At 41.9% G+C, this 23,073-nt stretch overlaps 1 protein-coding gene across 3 annotated transcripts; it reads right to left on the reverse strand.

Moving 5' to 3' along the window:
* Positions 1-13: 13 nt before the first annotated feature.
* On the reverse strand, positions 14-22,636 carry LOC109900823 (vascular endothelial growth factor A-A-like). Of its 3 annotated transcripts, XM_031837318.1 has the most exons (8): positions 21,710-22,621; positions 19,902-19,947; positions 16,830-17,026; positions 13,816-13,892; positions 9,046-9,078; positions 5,825-5,899; positions 3,279-3,422; positions 14-3,065 (listed from the first exon to the last, which is right to left on the reverse strand). In XM_031837318.1, the coding sequence occupies exons 1-8, from the start codon at positions 21,770-21,772 to the stop codon at positions 3,044-3,046; spliced, it is 657 nt and encodes a 218-aa protein (XP_031693178.1). In that variant the 5' UTR covers positions 21,773-22,621; the 3' UTR covers positions 14-3,043. The 3 variants fall into 3 exon arrangements, with proteins under 3 accessions (XP_031693178.1, XP_031693179.1, XP_020352248.1); XM_031837319.1 differs by lacking the exon at positions 19,902-19,947 and having other exon boundaries at positions 21,710-22,636; XM_020496659.2 differs by lacking the exon at positions 5,825-5,899 and having other exon boundaries at positions 21,710-22,590.
* Positions 22,637-23,073: the final 437 nt, after the last annotated feature.

The raw sequence follows: 23,073 nt of genomic DNA on the forward strand, positions 1-23,073 counted from the left end.
TCTCCTTACAGAACGCTGACACCACAATTTGAATAATCAGGGAGTTTTTGTTTTTATTTTTGTTGTTGACGTCAGGTCCGGGTGTTGCTGCTGATGGAACCGGGGGTACCTCAGCTGGCTCATCGGGCTTCCACGACTTAGCTGGCTCAAGAGCTTTCCTTGCCTCGGTTGCCTCGGCAGGCTCACATCCCACGTCATGCCTCAGCAGGCTCGTCAGGCTTTCATACCTCAGCCAGATTGTCAGGCTCCCACGCCTCAGCCGGCTCGTCCGGCTTACACGCCTCAGCCGGATCGTTGGGCTTCTACGCCTCAGCCGGCTTGTCTGGTGCCCATGTCTCGGCCCATCTTGCTCACCCAGGTGGGACGCCTGGTGGCGCCTCTAGAGGGGGGTCATGCCTGCCCCCGCTCCCCCTACCTGGCACTCCTGTCCAACATTACGCACACCTGTTACCTTTGTTACGCACATCAGCACTTCATTGGACTCACCTGTACTCCTTTATGTTTTGATTGCCTTTCCTATATCCGTCTGTTCCTGTTTCATCCCCATGTCAGCATTATTGTCGTTATGTTTTTCATGTCCAGACGCTGTCCTGTCATGTTTCATGTCTGTTTATGAATTAAATGTTCACTCCCTGTACTTGCTTCCTGTCTCCAAGTGTCTGTCCTTACAGAAACTGCAAGTGTATTGGACATAACGCATGGTCGCATGGTTCCCAATCTTTTTCAGTAACTATCCCACCAACTGAATTCTGCTCTGCCCAGAGTACCCTTGGTCTAATGAGTCTTCTCAAGTACCCCATGTGGATTGGCCAAGTTCCCCCAAGGGTCCAAGTACCCTTGGTTGGGAACCACTGGACTTGAGGCTGTTGTCACCAAACCTTTACCACATAGCAAAGCAGGGATAATAATCTGAGATTATTTCACAGGAGTATTTTTACAGTAACTAGTCCACCTTTGTTAGTGGTGAACATGCTAGCTCGCATTGCTAACTCACTCATTGTGATCAGTGACCAGCACCTGTCAGGTCACTTTGTGAGAGCGGAAGGAAGACAATTTAAAGAATTGGAACGTGGCCTATAGCAGGTAAAAACACACTTCCAAAGTTCCTAGGTAAGAGGTCATCAGAAGTATTTCCCCATGTGCCTCATGGCTTTCTGGAGTTCCATGGGCATTCAAAAGAAGAAATTCCTCCACACTGCTGCCTTGCAAAATCTCACCTTTTTATTCATACACTATTTTGGTCTACAGATCTTTGTCAAAGGTGTTCAGGAATTTCTTCTTTTGAATCATGTTTTATATTCCACAGCACATGCTCTTATGAGCTGTGTGAGTGCATACCTTTTCGAGTTTCGTAGTCATAACAGATATCAAAGATGGCTGTCGTATGTTGGAGAATAACAATAACTCATACAACCTCTTCAATACCCAGTGCTTCAAAACACAGCAACCTTTTCCTCAATTTGATATACAAAATAAGAAATATAATTTGTAAATAAATATGCTTTACTACTTTACACTGTCACAGAAAAAAAAACATGTTAATATTGGAAAAGAAACCATAAGTACTATTATCATGAAATCATATATTCTTGATATTGCAGATTGCTAGCTGTAATACAAACAGTTGACTTGGTAGGCCAAGCTTTCTTTTAGCAATGGTTTATTGTTATCTGCGTGATGGAGCTCAAGACAAGCATAAGCCTCCTCTGCCTCTCTAACACACACACACACACACACACACACACACACACACACACACACACACACACACACACACACACACACACACACACACACACACACACACACACACACACACACACGCCAAGACCATAGAGCAGGTTAAAAATCACACACAGAACCTCCACCCTCTATAAAAAAGGGTTGATAAATCCAGAATAGATGGCGTCCATACAAATGATCCATTTCAGGAATGTTAACGTAAAGGTTTTGCTTTTTCTTATAAAAGCCTAGAGCAGTATCTCCTTGTAGCTAGGCAGAATGGAGACCACAATGGCATCACATAGCAGGAAGGGGGGAAACCCAAAGGAACATAACACTTGATATATAAATAGATCAAATTAAATATGGGTAGAGGACTGAATACTGAAAATACTCTAACATTATAAATTATCTATAGTGGACTATGACATAAGGGATATTAAGTAGGTATAGTATATACAGACTGCTTGCCATCGATACTATTGCATTCTGTATTGAGTTCAACCACAGACAGCATAACATCCCCCTCCCCCAAAAATAAACAAAAATAATTTAAGAAGCTAATTCAGGATTTCTCACTCTAAAGTGATTAGCACAGTTTGTGAGGCAGTTTCTCAATGGAATCAAGCTACAGTATCAGTTGTTTCTAGTGGTTTCCATGTATACCAAAATCAATCATCAGTATCCCTTTGGGTATTATGGCACTCCAAATCCAGTTCCGCTGCTAGCTAGGCCAGCAAAATACACAGTTCTAGCTTTCCACACGTTCCACGCATCAGTTCTAGAACTTCCTTTAAGGAAAAGGAAGTGCTGTCATAAAGGGACGGATCCCCATCTCCCATTGGCTGTCCTGCCATTGCCATTGGGCTCCTGCAAAGGGAGTCTATGGGTCAGGAAGAATGTTCTTCCTTCCTCTTCTCTTCCTCTTCTGTGGATATACGTACCACATAGCAAGGTTTTGTTCCTCATGATTTAACACATAACCACAGTACTCACACATATCCAGTGAAGTATTTGCATAAATGAATCAACAACAAAACCGTAGTCCAGTCAAACGCCAAACGATGGGTTTTAGTTAGCTCTTTTAGCAGCAATACAAATTCTGTACTTTTTCTTTCTCTCTCTCTTAGTATATGCAGATACATTGGGATTATTTTTCTATTAATGTATTATTTCTTTCTCTCTCCCCCTCTCTTTTCTCACTGCTGTTTCTCAGTCAGTCCAGGGGAATGCTTTCCACAAAGAAGATAAGCTCAGAGTTGAAAGTGCTGTGAAATATCTTGTGAATGTCCCTTCACGTTGTTTCATCTTAAGCTTAGACTCATCTCCTGGGCTTGTCACATCTGGGGATCACAGAGAAGACAGACAGAAACATATGATTGTATGAAAACACACTCGTGGTCTTAGCGCCAATTTCTTGGTCAGGTTCTTGGCTAATGGTATGCCTTCATGTGGTCAAGAAATGCCACCAAACACCATCTTGGTTCCCAAAAGGAGTTATGAGTCCAAGAGTGATATAACAAGCCCCCCCCCCCCACACACACACACCCACACACCTGCAGGTCCTCTCGTTGAGCTCCAGCTGACGTGCCCTGCAGTCGGCGTCAGAGTTTCTGCAGGAACACTGGCAGGTCAGAGGGTTCTGGATGAACAACCGCTTTCTCCTCGCTAAACAGCCATCACAACATGGCTCGCACTGACTGTAGACAGAGAGAGAGGAGAGGAAAAAGGAGGAAGAGAAAAAGAGAGGGAGGATGTTTATTATAATGGTGTTAATATAGAAAAACACTTCCAAGATCATTTTCCTTAAGGTCAACCCTCTTATCACATGCTGAAACTTCACACTCCCAGGGTCAATGTGCTGTCTGTGTCTATGTGCAGTCTGTGTCAATGTGCAGTCTGTGTCAATGTGCTGTCTGTGTCAATGTGCAGTCTGTGTCAATGTGCTGTCTGTGTCAATGTGCTGTCTGTGTCAATGTGCAGTCTGTGTCAATGTGCTGTCTGTGTCAATGTGCATCTGTGTTAATGTGCAGTCTGTGTCAATGTGCTGTCTGTGTCAATGTGCAGTCTGTGTCAATGTGCAGTCTGTGTCAATGTGCAGTCTGTGTCAATGTGCAGTCTGTGTCAATGTGCAGTCTGTGTCAATGTGCTGTCTGTGTCAATGTGCAGTCTGTGTCAATGTGCAGTCTGTGTCAATGTGCAGTCTGTGTCAATGTGCAGTCTGTGTCAATGTGCTGTCTGTGTTAATGTGCTGTCTGTGTCTATGTGCAGTCTGTGTCAATGTGCAGTCTGTGTCTATGTGCAGTCTGTGTCAATGTGCAGTCTGTGTCAATGTGCTGTCTGTGTCTATGTGCAGTCTGTGTCAATGTGCAGTCTGTGTCAATGTGCTGTCTGTGTCAATGTGCAGTCTGTGTCAATGTGCTGTCTGTGTCAATGTGCTGTCTGTGTCAATGTGCAATCTGTGTCAATGTGCAGTCTGTGTCAATGTCCAGTCTGTGTCAAGGTGCAGTCTGTGTCAATGTGCAGTCTGTGTCAATGTGCAGTCTGTGTCAATGTGCCCTCTGTGTCAATGTGCAGTCTGTGTCAATGTGCAGTCTGTGTCAATGTGCAGTCTGTGTCAATGTGCAGTCTGTGTCAATGTACTGTCTGTGTCAATGTGCTGTCTGTGTCAATGTGCAGTCTGTGTCAATGTGCAGTCTGTGTCAATGTGCAGTCTGTGTCAATGTGCAGTCTGTGTCAATGTGCAGTCTGTGTCAATGTGCAGTCTGTGGTTTGGGTAAAAAAGGATGAATTATAGCATGTGGCCAGAGGGTTGTACAAAAACAGAACCAATTTGCAAGCAGCAAAATTACCCCTAAACCCTTCACTATCTCTCTCTCCCCTGTCTCCTGGCTCCCGACTCAGCCCATGCTGGCAGGGAGACCCCCTCCTACTGTCTCGTAGGGGGGAGTGATTTTTAGGATGATTGGCTTGCCCACGTACAGTATGCATTGTTTCGGTTAGACATGCACTAGCAAGCTTTGGCTGGGACGTGAGGCTTACAACAAAAAAATGTCAAACTCATCCCTAAAGATACAGGATGAGTTTTTATTGAATTAAAAGATTAAAAGTAAATGTTGTCCGTTATAGACACAGATCAGATAGAGAACCAGTAGATACCACAAGATAGATCTGGTTTAAATGACAGAACAGTAGAGACTGTGCCATTATGTTCCCACACAGAGGTGTTAATAGTGGACAAAACCTTTTTCACTGAGTATGGGGGACGACAGACAGACATTCCACTGAGAACTAAAGGCACAGCACAACGAACAGAATAACGCTATTCTTTGACATTAAGACCATTTTAGAAACATGAGCACCTCTTGCCGGTAAAAACAGCACCAAACGAAACATCTTTTTGTGTTCTTTGTGTTGTTCAGACCCATAGAGGCAACAAAGAGAATGCACAAACAGAATGGGCTAAACAATTTGTTGGTTTACATAACCCAGAAAGAAACAACAATGTGATAGCCATCTCTCGTATCCTTATATCACAAACAAAGCCCAGTGATGGCGGACGGAACAGAAAAAGCCTGTTTGGGGGAATAAAAAGAAACACTAAAAAAGAAAAGAGGGAAAAGGAAAAGTTGGAGACACAGCAAAGCGAGACAGACTCAACACTGACATAGGCCTTGGATGATTCCCACAACAGATACGGGATTAGTGACATCGCCTGCAAAAAGCCATGCTGGTAGGTTCAGTTCTGTTACCTTCACCATTACCCTATCACTCCATTCCTTCTCCCCCATCCCCACACCGCCCAGGGTGCCTTATCACCAGGGGGGTGGGGGTGGTAGTGAGGTAAGGAGGTAGGGTTATGAGGTAGAAGTCACCCCTAAACATAGATCTAGGATCCTATGTTATTTATTATTTAGGGATGACATCTATCTACAGTCTCATGCCAATTGATGTGTGTGGTGGTTTTGGGTGGAGTGGTGGGGCGGTGAATAGAGAGGCAATTAATTAAAAGGGGCAAATGAACTCCTCCCAAACAAGCTTAATGATCAGAAATGCCACAGTCAGGTGCAGGTGGAGCGAGGAGAAGGCCGAGCTGACATACGAGTGGCGATTCTTTTTGTCACGCTTTTTCTTTCGCTTTCTCTTTTGGCCTTTGCCCTTGCCTTTCCAGGGTTCTCTGGAAATAGAGAAAGAAGCACAATAACGCAGAGACATCTGAGGAGGACGGACAGAGACAAATAAACCGAACAGAGTTCAGAGATCAGTTAGTCAATTGTTCATTCACACAAAGACTATATGGACTGAGAATGGACTGAAATAGAACCAAATGATGGTAATAGATTTTAACACCGTTCTGGGAAAATAAATGAACAAAAGAACACTGGCTTCAAGACATTCTTTGTTTTATATTTAATTTAACATTTATTTAATTAGGCCAGTCCGTTAAGAACAAATTCTTATTTACAATGACGGCCTACCCCGGATGTCGCTGGGTCAATTGTGCGCCACCCTATGGGACTCCCAATCCCGGCCGGATGTGATACAGCCCAGATTTGAACCAGGGACTGTAGTGACGCCTCTTGCACTGAGATGCAGTGCCTTAGAACGCTGCGCCACTCAGGTACCCTCTTACACCAGAAAGAAAGGGTTTCACAGGTTTCATATTTAAGTTTGGCTGTGGAAGTTGTTTTTTCCCCCCAAAACACTCATTCGGCTACTCTTAACATTTTGAAATAAATGCTGGATGATGAGGGGCAGCCGAGCTCGCTGATTCATCATGTTTGAGATAACAGTATATGAGATTTTACAGCTGCAGGGTATATAGTACCAGTCAAAAGTTTGGACACACATTCAAGGATTTTCTTTATCTTGACTATTTTCTACATTGTAGAATAATAGCGAAGACATCAAAACTATGAAATAACACTTATGGAAAAAAGTGTTAAATAAATCAAAATATACTTTATATTGTAGATTCTTCAAAGTAGCCACCCTTTGCCTTGATGACAGCTTTGCACACTCTTGGCATTCTCTCAACCAGCTTCACCTGGAATGCTTTTCCAACAGTCTTGAAGGAGTTCCCACATATGCTGAGCACTTGTTGGCTGCTTTTCCTTTACTCTGCGGTCCAACTTATCCCAAACCATCTCAATTGGGTTGAGGTTGGGTGATTGTGGAGGCCAGGTCATCTGATGCAGCACTCCATCACTCTCCTTCTTGGTCAAATAGCCCTTACACAGCCTGGAGGTGTGTTGGATCATTATCCTGTTGAACAAAAAAATGACACACCAGATGGGATGGCGTATCGCTGCAGAATGCTGTGGTAGCCATGCTGGTTAAGTGTGCCTTGAATTATAAATAAATCACTGACAGTATCACCAGCAAAGCACCCCCACACCATCACACCTCCTCCTCCATGCTTCACGGTGGGAACCACACATGCAGAGATAATCCGTTCACTTACTCTGCGTTTCACAAAGACACTGCGATTTTCTAAAGGTCATATTTCCACCGGTATAATGTCCATTGCTCATGTTTCTTGGGCCAAGCAAGTCTCTTCACCTTACTGGTGTCCTTCAGTAGTGGTTTCTTTGCAGCAATTTGACCATGAAGGTCTGATTCTCCTCTGAACAGTTTATGTTGAGATGTGTCTGATACTTGAACTCAGTGAAGCATTTATTTGGGCTGCAATCTGAGGCTGGTAACTCTAATGAACTTATCCTCTGCAGCAGAGGTAACTCTCGGTCTTCCTTTCCTGTGGTGGTCCTCGTGAGAGCCAGTTTCATCAAAGCGTTTAATGGACTATCGTTTCTCTTTATTTATTTGAGCTGTTCTTGCCATAATATGGACTTGGTCTTTTACCAAATAGGACTATCTTCTGTATACCATCACTACCTTGTCACAACACAATTGAAATGCATTCCAGGTGACTACCTCATGAAGCTGGTTGAAAGAATGTCAAGGGTGTGCAAAGCTGTCATCAAGGCAAAGGGTGGCTACTTTGAAGAATCTACTATATAAAATATATTTTGAATTGTTTAACACTTTTTTGGTTACTACATGATTCCATATGTGTATTTCATAGTTTTGATGTCTTCACTATTATTCTACAATGTAGAGCATAGTAAAAATAAAGAAAAACCCTTGATCGAGTAGGTGTGTCCAAACATTTGACTGGCACTGTATATACCAAAATGTGACAAGAAAGGAACAGGCTTGGGTGAACCTGGACTTGAGTTAGCTTCCTTAGGATGATGATCAAAGGCCTTTTGGTAGCATCATTAACACTACCACTGTGACACTAACTACCAAAGAGGCCCCTGACCACAGCAAAGTCAGAGGTCAAGGTTGAGTCAACAGTAACGCACGGTAGCATCAACAACAGAAGTGTACAGAAGTGTACAGTGTGTACAGTAGAATCATGGTGGCAAGGAGCACTAAAATCCTCACCCTTCAGACACATAGATGGTTAAAACGAGGTCGGTCAGAGGTCTCAGAAACAAACCCTCATCTATAACGCAGGATACCCGACATATAAAACCTAAATACTACCAAAAACCCTCGTAATGCTATAGGATTAGGCCATAGGAAAACGAGACAATCCTATGTAGAGGCGGAGAAGGCAGTATAGCAACCCTTAGTACATCCTTTGGCGAATTGTAGTGGAACAGAACCACTAAAGCCAGACCCATAAACAGTAAAAAAAGAAAAGGTTAAAGAGGTTCTCTAAAAACACACAGCGTTATCTACACATCACAGGAGCCTGTAAAACAAAGGTAGAGACATGAACCCTGAGACATACTTAAAGACATGTATAGAGAGTAAAGGAAGGACCATAACAGAGGAATGTAAAGAGAAGCAGGTGCATAAAAAAATGACAATAAATGAAATGTGCCGAAGGCATTGACCTCATCAGGTGTCACTCATTCACCTGAATTGAAGTATTCTGTGGGTTTTCTGGAATTGTCATGGAATTGTCATGGAATTAGAATGGATAGAAGGGATGTGATTCTTTGTGAACTCCTCAACTACAGGAAGATCACTGGATCTGTGCCAACATGGTGGTGTCAGTGATCATTTGATACATTGTTGTATACTGTGCGTAACAACACAGGTTGAGAAAGAGAAATGCCGGAAACGTGTGAGCACAGGAGAAATAGCGATAAAGAGAGAGAGAGAGAGAGAAGAAGAAGAAGAAGAAGAAGATGGAGAAAGATAGCGGGAGAAAGACAATGCGAAAAAGACAGAGATGGACAAGAAAAAAAATACGTATCTTTTCAAATTAAGGCAGATAGTCACAACACAGCAAGAGTCTGTACTCACTTTTCTTTCTGTTCTTTCACTTCATTCTTTGGCCTGAAAGACAGAAACAAACATGATGCTACCTCATAGCCCACCGTTTGTTTCTTCGTAAACAGATTCACGTCAACAGTGGACAGAGACATAGGCATGGTATTAGCTTGGGTGGCCCTGTAGCACTCTGCTACTCTAGTATTGTCCATCCCTGATCCCTAAATAGTCATGACGATACTGTCGTTACCTCTGACAAGGCTGTCTTTCTCCCCGACTTATCTCCTTGAAACACACACACACACACAATATCTGATAACAATAGCAGATTGCCATGTCTATTTTGTTGCTCAACTTGATAATATGGCTGTAACTGATTATGGAGCAACACATCTTTGGGCTCACAGCTAATCCAGGGGGTACAGGAGGTCAAGCATTGGGAAACGTCTCATTGCATAGTACTCATAGGTTTGGAGAAAACTCCTTAAAACTATACAGTCTACTTATAAACTAGGTAGTCACAAAAACATACAATGGTTTACTCATGTTTCCTAATGGTTAACAAACTCCTAATTAAAGGGATATTGCAAGATTTTGGCAATGTTCAGATGAACTTCAGATAACATTTGTATGTCTCTGCATGCAGTTTGAAGGAAATTGCCAAGGGACAGTTTGTATTAGAACAAAGAGGAATAGCTGATAAGCAGCAGAGAGGCCAGGTGCACCATTGAGCATGAAAGAACAGTGAAGACAAGAGACACGGAGCTCTCTTTTCTCTGTATATATCAATGATGTCAATGATGTCGCTCTTGCTGCGGGTGATTCTTTGATCCACCTCTACGCAGACGACACCATTCTGTATACATCTGGCCCTTCTTTGGACTCTGTGTTAACAAACCTCTAACCAAGCTTCAATGCCATACAACACTCCTTCCATGGCCTCCAACTGCTCTTAAACGCTACTAAAACGAAATGCATGCTCTTCAACCAATCACTGCCCGCACCCGCCCACCCGCCTAGCATCACTACTCTGGACGGATCTGTGGACAACTATAAATACCTAGGTGTCTGGCTAGACTGTAAACTCTCCTTCCAGACTCATATTAAGCATCTCCAATCCAAAATTACATCTAGAATCGGCTTCCTATTTCGCAACAAAGCCTCCTTCACTCATGCTGCCAAACATAACCTCGTAAAACTGACAATCCTGCCGATCCTTGACTTTGGCGATGTCATTTACAAAATAGCCTCCAACACTCTACTCAGCAAATTGGATGCGGTCCATTCGTTTTGTCACCAATGTCCCATATACTACCCAGCATTGCGACCTGTATGCTCTCGTTGGCTGGTCCTCGCTACATATTCATTGCCAAACCCACTGGCTCCATGTCATCTATAAGTCTTTGCTAGGTAAAGCTCCGCCTTATCTCAGCTCACTGGTCACCATAGCAACACCCACCCGTAGCACGCGCTCCAGCAGGTATATTTCACTGGTCATCCCCAGAGCCAACACCTATTTTGGCTGCCTTTCCTTCCAGTTCTCTGCTGCCAATGACTGGAACTAATTTAAAAAATCACTGAATTTTGAGACTTGTATCTACCTCACTAACTTTAAGCGTCAGCTGTCAGAGCAGCTTACCGATCGCTGCAGCTGTACACAGCCCATCTGTAAATAGCCCATCCAATCAACTACCTACCTCATCCCCATATTTATTTTGTTTTTTCTGCTTGAAATACCAGTATTTCTACTTGCACATCCTGTTCTGCACATCTATCACTCCTGTGTTAATTGCTAAATTGTAATAACTTCGCGACTATAGGTAAGGCCTATTTATTGCCTTACCTCCTTACTTTATTTGCACTCACTGCATATAGATTTTCTGTTGTGTTATTGACTGTATGTTTGTTTATTCCATGTGTAACTCTGTGTTGTTGTTTTTGTCGCACTGCTTTGCTTTATCTTGGCCAGGTCGCAGTTGTAAATGAGAACTTGTTCTCAACTGGCCTACCTTGTTAAATAAAGGTGAAAAAAAACAAAAACAAACACCCCTATAGATCTTGTTTAGAGACAATACAATTATCCTACCCAGACTAGCCTACAACACCACAATGCAATTAATAATTGCATTATTGTTTTCAAGTGAGTACAAAATTCTACTCTAGGCTGGAAACGGCAGTGAAAATGTAATTTGAATAGTGGTGCAAAAGCCCTGTGATTTGAATGTTTCATTCCATTTGGATCAGTTGTGTCAACTTTCAACAGTTTACAAGGTCTAGAAAGGCACTGTAGCAGGCCAGTCTGACTGTATTTTTACTTCTGAAACTGAGATGTGCTGTCTGATTCAGATCATCATCAAATCGTCCTATAATGTGGCCACATAAGTATGCTCCCGGCAGGCCCAGTTATTCAGGAAAGCTTAACGCATGCTCTGCCTCCTCTACGATATGAGCGGCTATTCCTCGTGCACCTAAAACCTAATGCTTCAATATAGCCTAAATATTAGTAATTTAACTTTGAAAATCTATTACCTTTTATCTGTGGCATAAACACAACCAGTCACAATGCTTTAATCTGATTATACTACTTCAGTATCGAAGCCAAGCCTTCGATACCGGGTACAAGGTAGGGAGGGATGTACAGGTCATTTGGAAAGTATTCAGACCCCTTGACATTTTCCACATTTTGTTACGTTACAGCCTTATTCTAAAATTGATTAAATTCATGTTTTCCCTTATCAATCTACCATAATGAAAATGTAAAAACAGGATTTTAGAAATGTTTGCAAATGTATAAAAAATTTTTTAAAACAGAAATATCTTATTCACATAATAATTCAGACCCTTTGCTATGACACTTGAAATTGAGCTCAGCTGCATCTTGTTTCCATTGATCATCCTTGAGATGTTTCCATAACTTGATTGGAGTCCATCTGTGGTAAATTCAATGATTTGGAAAGGCACACACCTATCTATATACGGTCCCACAGTTGATAGTGCATGTCAGAGCAAAAACCAAGCAATGAGGTCGAAGGAATTGTCCGTTGAGCTCCGAGAGAGGATTGTGTCGAGGCACAGATCTGGGGAAGGGGACCAAAACATTTCTGCAGCATCGATGTTCCCCAAGAACACAGTGGCCTCCATCATTCTTCAATGGAAGAAGTTTGGAACCACCACTCCTCAGTAAAAGGCACATGACATCCCGCTTGTAGTTTGCCAAAATGCACCTAAAGGACTCTCAGACCATGAGAAATTCTCTGATTCTCTGGTCTAATGAAACTAAGATTGAACTGTTTGGCATGAATGCCAAGCGTCACGTCTGCAGGAAACCTGGCACCATCCCTATGGTGAAGCATGGTGCTGGAAGCATCATGTTGTGGGGATGTTTTTCAGCGACAGGGACTGGGAGACTAGTCAGGATCGAGGGAAAGATGAATGGAGCAAAGTACAGAGAGATCCTTGATGAAAACCTGCTCCAGAGCACTCAGAAACTCAGACTGGGGCCAAGGTTCACCTTCCAACAAAACAACGACCCTAAGCACACAGCCAAGACAACGTAGGAGTGGCTTCGGGACAAGTCTCTGAATGTCCTTGAGTGGCCCAGCCAGAGCCCGGACTTGAACCCAATTGAACATTTCTGGAGAGACCTAAAGATAGCTGTGCTGCAACACTCCCCATCCAACCTAACAGATCTTGAGAGGGTCTGTAGATAAGAATGGGAGAAACTGCCCAAATACAGGTGTGCCAAGCTTGTAGGATCATACCCAAGAAGACTCGAAGCTGTAATTGCTGCCAAGGGTGCTTCAACAAAGTACTGAGTAAAGGGTCTGTATACTTATGCAAATGTTATATTTCCGTTTTATTCATTTTTTTTTTGTTGCTGAAAAATCTAAAAAACTGTTTTTACATTGTCATTATGGGGTAGAGTGTGTAGATTGATGAGGGGAAAAAACTAAACAATTTTATCAATTTTAGAATAATGACGTAACGTAACAAAATGTGGAAAAAGTCAAGGGGTCTGAATACTTTCCGAAAGCACTGTATTTTCTGTTTATCGAGATTGAGTCTATCAATTTGATTGTGGTGTTGAAAACGCAAACCATAATGTTAAAGCATCCGAAGTTGGTAATCGGTATACAGTTATGCTTTGCTTATTAGTCGTGTGGTGCATTGCACAGAAACCTGTTGGTGAAAAATGTGTTGTATATATTTGATATAATTATAAATACAGCTTCAAAATTGTGATAATTCCTGTAGACCTCCAGTTATTGCACTAAATCTAGTTAGCAATGACTCGTGAAACTACCTTCAACTTCCTTCAAACTGCACGCGTCAACATAATAATGGAATCCATGAATTCATCTGCCGAAAACTGCTTGATTGACAAATATCTTGCACCATCCCTTTAATGGTTTGTGAACAGGTTATATGCAGGTTATGAAAAGGTGGAAATGCTACACACTGAACTTAGCCTCCACGAGTAAGATAGAAATCTTCACAATTTTTTGGTCAAAATTAACAGCTAAGGCGTTAAAGGAAAACGCTGATATGTGGTTCATGCAGTGTGACTTTTCTGTGACCTGCAGAGTTTAATGTGACTCTGCATGCACTATGGGATCTGGATGGACCAGACCAGACCAAACCAGTGTGTTGATAGGGGCACCTGGAAGTCAGAACATACTCTAATTTATCTACAATCCCCTGAATTCCTTGCAGAAAGACCTCCGTATGCCCTGAACTGAGAAAAACACTGGAATAGATAGTTTGTGAGTATATGTATACGTGCAGCATGTGTACACTTCTTACCTGCATTCACATGCATTGTGTTCTGTAAAACTCATGAAGATATCATTTTGTTGCTTGTGGGGTTTTATTCTTTTTATCTGTGGAAACAGGAGAAGATAGAGTCGAATATACAGTGGGGCAAAAAAAGTATTTAGTCAGCCACCAATTGTGCAAGTTCTCCCACTTAAAAAGATGAGAGAGGCCTGTAATTTTCATTATAGGTACACTTCAACTATGACAGACAAAATGAGAAAAAAAATCCAGAAAATCACATTGTAGGATTTTTAATGAATTTATTTGCAAATGATGGTGGAAAATAAGTATTTGGTCAATAACAAAAGTTTATCTCAATACTTTGTTATATACCCTTTGTTGGCAATGACAGAGGTCAAAAGTTTTCTGTAAGTCTTTACAAGGTTTTCACACACTGTTGTTGTTATTATTTTGGCCCATTCCTCCATGCCGATCTCCTCTAGAGCAGTGATGTTTTGGGGCTGTTGCTGGGCAACATGGACTTTCAACTCCCTCCAAAGATTTTCTATGGGGTTGAGATCTGGAGACTGGCTAGGCCACTCCAGGACCTTGAAATGCTTCTTACGAAGCCACTCCTTCATTGCCCGGGCGGTGTGTTTGGGATCATTGTCATGCTGAAAGACCCAGCAACATTTCATCTTCAATGCCCTTGCTGATGGAAGGAGGTTTTCACTCAAAATCTCACGATACATGGCCCCATTCATTCTTTCCTTTACACGGATCAGTCGTCCTGGTCCCTTTGCAGAAGAACAGCCCCAAAGCATGATGTTTCCACCCCCATGCTTCACAGTAGGTATGGTGTTCTTTGGATGCAACTCAGCATTCTTTGTCCTCCAAACACGACGAGTTGAGTTTTTACCAAAAAGTTATATTTTGGTTTCATCTGACCATATGACATTCTCCCAATCTTCTTCTGGATCATCCAAATGCTCTCTATCGAACTTCAGACGGGCCTGGACATGTACTGGCTTAAGCAGGGGGACACGTCTGGCACTGTAGGATTTGAGTCCCTGGCAGCGGAGTGTGTTACTGATGGTAGGCTTTATTACTTTGGTCCCAGCTCTCTGCAGGTCATTCACTAGGTCCCCCCGTGTGGTTCTGGGATTTTTGCTCACCGTTCTTGTGATCATTTTGACCCCACGGGGTGAGATCTTGCGTGGAGCCCCAGATCGAGGGAGATTATCAGTGGTCTTGTATGTCTTCCATTTCCTAATAATTGCTCCCACAGTTGATTTCTTCAAACCAAACTGCTTACCTATTGCAGATTCAGTCTTCCCAGCCTGGTGCAGGTCTACAATTTTGTTTCTGATGTCCTTTGACAGCTCTTTGGTCTTGGCCATAGTGGAGTTTGGAGTGTGACTGTTTGAGGTTGTGGACAGGTGTCTTTTATACTGATAACAAGTTCAAACAGGTGCCATTAATACAGGTAACGAGTGGAGGACAGAGGAGCCTCTTAAAGAAGAAGTTACAGGTCTGTGAGAGCCAGAAATCGTGCTTGTTTGTAGGTGACCAAATACTTATTTTCCACCATAATTTGCAAATAAATTCATAAAAAATCCTACAATGTGATTTTCTGGATTTTTTTTTCTCATTTTGTCTGTCATAGTTGAAGTGTACCTATGATGAAAATTACTGGCCTCTCTCATCTTTTTAAGTGGGAGAACTTGCACAATTGGTGGCTGACTAAATACTTTTTTGCCCCAATGTAGATGGGTCAAACATGCTCACATATACACTCCATCCTTTCCCACCTGCTCTAGGACATACACTAACGTTCAAAAGACGCCTCACAAGACCTCAACTGGCAGCTTCATTAAATAGTACCCGCAAAACACCGGTCTCAACAGCGAAGAGGCGACTCCAGGATGCTGGCCTTCTAGGCAGAGTTCCTCTGTCCAGTGTCTGTGTTATTTTGCCCATCTTAATCATTTGTTTTTATTGGCCAGTCTGAAATATGGCTTTTTCTTTGCAACTCTGCCTAGAAGGCCAGCATCCCGGAGTCGCCTCTTCACTGTTGACGTTGAAACTGGTGTTTTGCGGGTACTATTTAATGAAGCTGCCAGTTGAGGACTTGTGAGGCGTCTGTTTCTCAAACTAGACACTATAATGTACTTGTCCTCTTGCTCAGTTGTGCACCGGGGCCTCCTACTCCTCTTTCTACTCTGGTTAGCACCAGTTTGCGCTGTTCTGTGAAGGGAGTAGTACACAGCGTTGTGCGAGATCTTCAGTTTCTTGGCAATTTCTCGCATGGAATAGTCTTAATTTCGCAAGAATAGAACAAGAATAGACTGACGAGTTTCAGAAGAAAGTTTGTTGTTTCTGGCCATTTTGAGTCTGTAATCGAACCCACAAATGCTGATGCTCCAGATACTCAACTAGTCTAAAGAAGGCCAGTTTTATTGCTTCTTGAATCAGAACAACAGTTTTCAGATGTGCTAACATACATGCAAAAGGGTTTTCTAATGATCAATTAGCCTTTTAAAAGGATCAACTTGGATTAGCTAACACAACGTGACATTGGAACACAGGAGTGATGGTTGCTGATAATGGGCCTCTGTACGCCTATGTAGATATTCCATAAAAAATAAGCCGTTTCCAGCTACAATAGTCATTTACAACATTAACAATGTCTACACTGTATTTCTGATCAATTTGATGTTATTTTAATGGACAAAAAATTCACTTTTCTTTCAAAAACAAAGACATTTCTAAGTGACCCCAAACTTTTGAACGGTAGTGTATACCCAAATATACTAGAACATATACCGTTTACACTTTCATATACAGACCCACATAACTTGAGACGCATTGTGTTGCAATGGGCCATTCTGGGGAGGTGGCCAGTCAAAATGTAAGAGATTAGAGGTTAAACAGTCAAAGGTTAGGGGTCAGTTTCTCACCTCCTTGGAGACGACTCTGTTATATGTAGAAGTAGGGTTATAGGAGTTAAACGTGTGATGGAGATGTGTAAGGGTAAAAATGTAAAACGCTCAGTCTCTCACCTCCATGGTGACGTTATGCGTGGAGGTTGGCGTACACTGTAGCATCTCGTCGTTGCAGCAGCCAGCACAGCGTGTCAGCACCACACAGGATGGGATGAAGATGTGTTCTACCTCCTCTGGGTACTCCTGTAGGATCTCTACCAGCAGCTCCCTGGGCTGACACAGGCTCTTATTGTACACCTCCATGAAGGAGATCACTGAGGAGAGACATGCACACACATTTAATACACCAATAACCTATACACACATACTGCACAGTGCCTTCAGAGTATTCACACCCCATGATTTTTTTCCACATTTTGTTGTGTTACAACCTGAATTTAAAATGGATTAAATTCAGATTGTGTCACTGACCTACACACAATACCCCATAATGTCAAAGTGGAATTATGTTTTTTGAAATCTTTACAAATTAATTAAGAATGAAAAGCTGAAATGTCTTGAGTCAGTGAGTATTCAACCCCTTTACGACAAGCCTAAATAAGTTCAGGAGTAAAAATTTGCTTAACAAGTCACATAATAAGTTGCATGGACTCATTAACCGCGTTTCCATCCCCAGTTGTTTCTATGCGAGTAAAGTTTATATTGTATTTTAAAAAATGACAGCTGTGGTGGAAGCAGGAAGTTTCGGTGTACTTTTATAAATGCCGACAGATCATTTGTTCATACATGGTGGGATCGATAAAGTATGTTTATATTGTAATACTTCTGACAGCCAACTTTCTAGCTCCGCTCATAACTTTCAGACTTCATGGCATTCCCAGAAAGCATGGATTATTGAGTCTTTATTAGAGCATGGGTCTTGTTCTTGTGACATGATGATTGATGCTTGACTGCCGTTTGACAAATAAAAAATATTCTCGATCTTATCCATAATAATCTCATCAAGTAGACTAGCTAACCCGCAGAGCCTACCCGCACTGTATCTGTTGGCTAGAGTGCAGGTACATTTGCTATTTAACACAACAGTTTCTGTAACAAAACTATTGGTAGAGTTGAAAATGCGATTGAAACACATTGAACTTTAGATTATTTTTTTCTGTACATGAAAATATAAGCGAAAAAGTACATTTTGTGTGCAGTACGTCATCACACACTCATATATTATCCGCAACAAGTCCATTTGGTGGAAACATACCACTGGTGGGGAAATTAGCATATTTTCATGTGGATTCTAGAATATTCGCATGAAATTCAGTTGCCAATTGGATGGAAACCTAGCTACTGTGTGCAATAATACTGTTTAACAAATAATACTGTACCCCACAAATACAATTATCTATAAGGTCCCTCAGTTAAGCTGTGAATTTCAAACACAGATTCAATCACAAAGACCTGGGAGGTTTTCCAATGCCTCGAAAAGAAGGGCACCTATTGGTAAATGGATGAAAATTTAAAAAAGCAGATACTGAATACCCCTTTGAGCATTATTAATTACACTTTGGATGGTTTGTCAATTTACCCAGTCACTACAAAGATACAGGCGTCCTTCCTAACTCAGTAGCTGGAGAGGAAGGAAACCACTCCGGGATTTCACCATGAGGCCAACGGTGACATTAACACAGTTCCAGAGTTGAATGGCTGTGATAGCAGAAAACTGAGGATGGCTCAACAACAGTGTAGTTACTCCACAATACCAACCTAATTGACAGAGTGAAAAGAAGGAAGGCTGTAAAGATTTTTTTTTTTTTAATCTAAAACATGCATCCTGTTTGCAACAAGGCACTAAAGTAATACTGCAAAAAATATGACAAAGCAATTAACTTTTTATCCTGAATACAAAGTGTTATGTTTGGGGCAAATTCAATACAACACATTACTGAGTACTAATCTCCATATGTTCAAGCATAGTGGTGGCTGCATCATGTTATGGGTATGCTAGTAATTGTTAAGGACTGGGGAGTTTTTCAGGATAAAACATTTACATGTTTCTGAGTGGCCGAGTTACAGTTTTGACTTAAATCCGCTTGTAAATCTATGGCAAGACCTGAAAATGTTTTTAATAACAATGATCAGCAACCAATTTGACAGAGTTTGAATAATTTTTAAAAGAATAATGGGCAAATGTTCACATTCCAGGTTTGGAAAGCTCTTAAGAGACTTACCAAGAAAGACTCACAGCTGTTAACACTGCCAAAGGTGATTCTAACATGTATTGACTCAGGGGGTTGATTACTTATCTAAATCAAGATATGTTAGTTTCATTTTTCATTAAAAAAAATATTTCACTTTCAAATAATATTTTGTGTGGATCGTTGACAAAGAAATTACAATTAAATCCATTTTAACAAAAACATTTGTAAAAAGACCAAAGGTATAAACAATTTCTGAAGGCACAGAACTCCACACACACACACAAAAAAAAATATGTCTACTACATACACTTTCCTTCAACAACCGGCATCACCCATCAAGGTATCCCCCTCCCTTCCTCTCTCATTGTGGATGTGGTATGCTTCTGTACCGACTTCCTCTTTCTCTCCCTCTCTTAGCCCCACAAAGCTAGGTACCTTCTGCAGTGAAGCACTAAACACATTGTAGCCTAGTGGTGCACATGTTGGGAAAGACATTGAGACACCACATACAGACAACTGATTCCTCATGGAGAGAAAGGGAAAATTGGAAATAATAGCACACTCCCTGCAGTGTCCTATTCCAGCCAAATCAAGCATAGTATGAAACAATCACATATAAAGTTCAGCTTTTGATTAAGAGAGCAGCCCCTTTCCTAATATTGTGCAACATAGGCTTGTGTAAAGAAGCCAAGAGGGCCAGAGACTAAATTCCATTCTAAAAAAGTATTTCCACATCTTAACTTCAAACAATATTTCAAATCGAATCCGTGGAGATTATAACTGAAAAATGGACACTACTCTGTTTGAAATGTGTTACTATTGTTTCAATGTTGGAGCCTACTTCAGCCAACACGAGAACATGGTGCAGCTGGGCTTCTTTCCGCCAGGCGGCGTGGGTCTCACTGTGCTTTCAAGGTGAACCCCGTTTCATTGGCAGTTTGCCTGCGAGGGAGCCCAATGAAAGCTCTATTCCCACCGTGCCCTATCGAACACCTACCGCCGTCATGCGCACTTCTCCCTCCTTCCTTAGGTATGTGGGCACTCTGCGCGGGAGAAAGGAAAAGGGATACACAAATTGGCGATTAAATTGTATCCTTACGTTCATGAATTTCATACAGTGCATTTCACATTGACTAACGTGCAACCAAAGAGGCTACGTGGCGCAGACATACGATATGACGTTGGACGCTGTCAAAGACCACGCGGTGTGTTTGTTTTGTTTCATAGCCAAGGCTACATTATCTTTCCCTGAAGAAGTGTTAGGCCTATGTTTGCAAATGTTACAATTTCATTCTCTATATGAGTTTAAGCTACACAACTCAACAGAGACCACATGTGGTAACTGTTGCTACAATGACCCGCATCTAGCCCACAGTTTTCTACATTTTCCACGGTAATTGCTGTCAGTCGCTCCATAGTGACTGGCATCTTTTCACTTTATGCAAGCAAACTCACGCAATATCTGACCAGGATTGCATGAGGCCTGGAGATGGATTACCTCGTGGCTTTCAGTGAGGACTACAGTGTTTAGTCGGAGCAACGCAAGCGCATAATGTAACAACCAGTGAACATTTCACCCCTGCCAAAAGTAAAATAGACCCGGTTTATTTTCAGGCAGCGGCTATCTCCGCCCCTTGGGTGGTGTGAGGGACCGGCGATTGGGGCTCACAAAAGAGTGGCCGCAACACTTAAAATGCTGTTATTAATGGAGTGGGTGTCAAGCTGCGAACACCTGCCCATAGACAATCTGATGATATTACTAATAACGGCCAGTTGCTTTGACTAAACAGGGTTGATTATAAGAGCTCGTTTAACACCCCCAAAACGCTTGACTGGTTTCTAGGGAATTAACGGGTTGACGTTGTATGGGCGCGGGAGAGACTCGAAAGAGAGGTGGGCTGCTTGGGCGCGGGACCCCTGCGGGGTTCAGAGATAGGCCTTTGTCGGGCTATTAGTTGTAAAACTGTATTTGAGTGTTCATAATATAAAGGTTTAATAGATACCTAGGCCTATAACGTATGAGCCATTGGGAATCTATGGACCGCCCCAGGTACTGAGAAAGTAGGCCTATATGCCAATTCAATATCATTCAGGAGTTTAACATATTCAGGCCAGTGTCTACTATAACTATTGGTTGGCGTTTTTGTTTCTCCCTAAACTTTCGTTCAAAGGTTATGAGGAGGCTTTAACATCTTGATTAATGGTTTGCAAACCAACAGACCTCCACGTCTACATTGTAAACTCTAAAGTAATTTTCAAGCCATATTAAAATATTAAGCCAATGCCCCATTTGTCAGAATTTAGAATTTAAAATGTGGGTGGGTAGTGGTAGGCTATTATAATAATGCGGACTAAAATGAAGCCAGGATCGAGTGTGCAGGCAGCGAACCTGTTGCCATGTCTCTTTGAATTCAAAATGCCGCTGCTACGCCTTTAAAGCGTAATAATATTGCCAAGGTGGTTCTGAGCAGGCCCGCAATCACCAGAAGAGACGAAACTTCCTCACATTCGTTCAAAACCATTAGCCCCTACATATTCCACCTCTCAACGGCAAACGCACAAGCCACCACGTCAGACAGTAGGCTAAATAGGCCTGCCTACGTGAAGTCGGTGTAGTGTCAGTTTTGCGTAATTGCTATTTACATATCGCTGAAGCCATGACACATTTTGAGGTTGTTAAAACATGAGTAATGACCTAGCAAGGGGAACGACAAGGACGTCCTACAGTTGACCACATTTCACAAATGTAATCCATTTCTTGACGTCCATTTAGAGACACTGGGTCTGTTATAACGTATAACTTACCTTGACAGCTGACAAATACAGAAGTGTCAGGAGAAATAATGTTATCAAACTGTCAAAGTTCATGATTGAAATTCCAAATGCAAATGTAGATTTAAAATCCAAGCGGGTCGTCTGGCGATTTCTTCCAAAGCATTTGTAAAGTTTAAAACAGTAATAGCAAAGTGTAATAACTGTTAGAACTTCTGTAAAAGGGGGACCGGGGTCTGTAGTGGCGTCAAATCCATTTTGGTCCCACGGTCGGAGCAGGCAAGACACCTGAGCAAAAATCGGTTGAGCATAATTTCAACTGTTGCCAATAATTTTCAAGATATCCAGAAACATTAGAATCCAGGACGCGTATCTTTTCACATTGTTCTGGAGTAGACCTTTATTTTCTTCAAATGAAATTGCAATCCACATTACAGGGGTAATTCCATACTTTGTGTGCAAGCAGTCTCCAAATGCGAGTCCATTGGAAAAAGGAAAATTGCTATTAGCCTACAGAAACTTTCTGTCCTACGCAATTAGCCTACATTCGTGTCAACCCCAGAACAGTGTTTACAATCACATTCACAGAATCCACTGTTTTGAAATCCGTCAAAACTTCCAACCGTGACAGAAACTGCCGTTTATTTTCGCTTCCTGCTCGTTCCCGGTTTGCTTGATCCCAGCTCTCTTATATCCTCTTGAAATCGTTAACGCATCACCGTAAAATATTTTCGGAGGTCTAAAACATCTCCTCCTGTTTCGGTCTCTTGTGCGGCAACACTGTCGAATTGTCGTGAGGCAAGGAGGGATGGTCGTCTCTAGCTTCTATACCCACAAAGACATAGGCTAAACCCCGCCCATTTGTACAATTCTTCTTCTTAAAATGTGATTTTAAACCTAATACTAACCTTAACTCTAACATTAACCACACTGCTCACCTTGCGCCTAACCCTGACCTTAAATTAAAACCAAAAAGCAAATGTGTGTATCCAATGTTGACTTTGTGGCTGTGGAATCTGACTAGCTAGTGGAAACGAGGGGCCTGATTTATGGTCGTCCCTAGTTACCACAGCCACAAAATAATATGGCTAATCCCCGCCTATTTATACAAATTTCTTCTTAAAATCTGCTTTTAAACATAACCATGACCTTAACCCTACACTTAACCACACTGCTAACATTATGTCTAACACTAACCTTAAATCTAGACCAAAAAGCTTTGTTTTCATAAAAATTTTCGATAAAGCCCATTTGACTTTGTGGCTGTGGTAACTAGTGACTACTAGTTGTATGTACATTTCTTACTAAATTCTATCGTGTTGAGATTTTAGGATTAGGTGGGCTACCCAAAATATACACGTTTTCATTGATAAATCAGAGCCATATTATTATTATAT

This window comes from Oncorhynchus kisutch, linkage group LG12 (assembly GCF_002021735.2).
Source record: "Oncorhynchus kisutch isolate 150728-3 linkage group LG12, Okis_V2, whole genome shotgun sequence".
NCBI classification, from domain to species: Eukaryota; Metazoa; Chordata; class Actinopteri; order Salmoniformes; family Salmonidae; genus Oncorhynchus; species Oncorhynchus kisutch.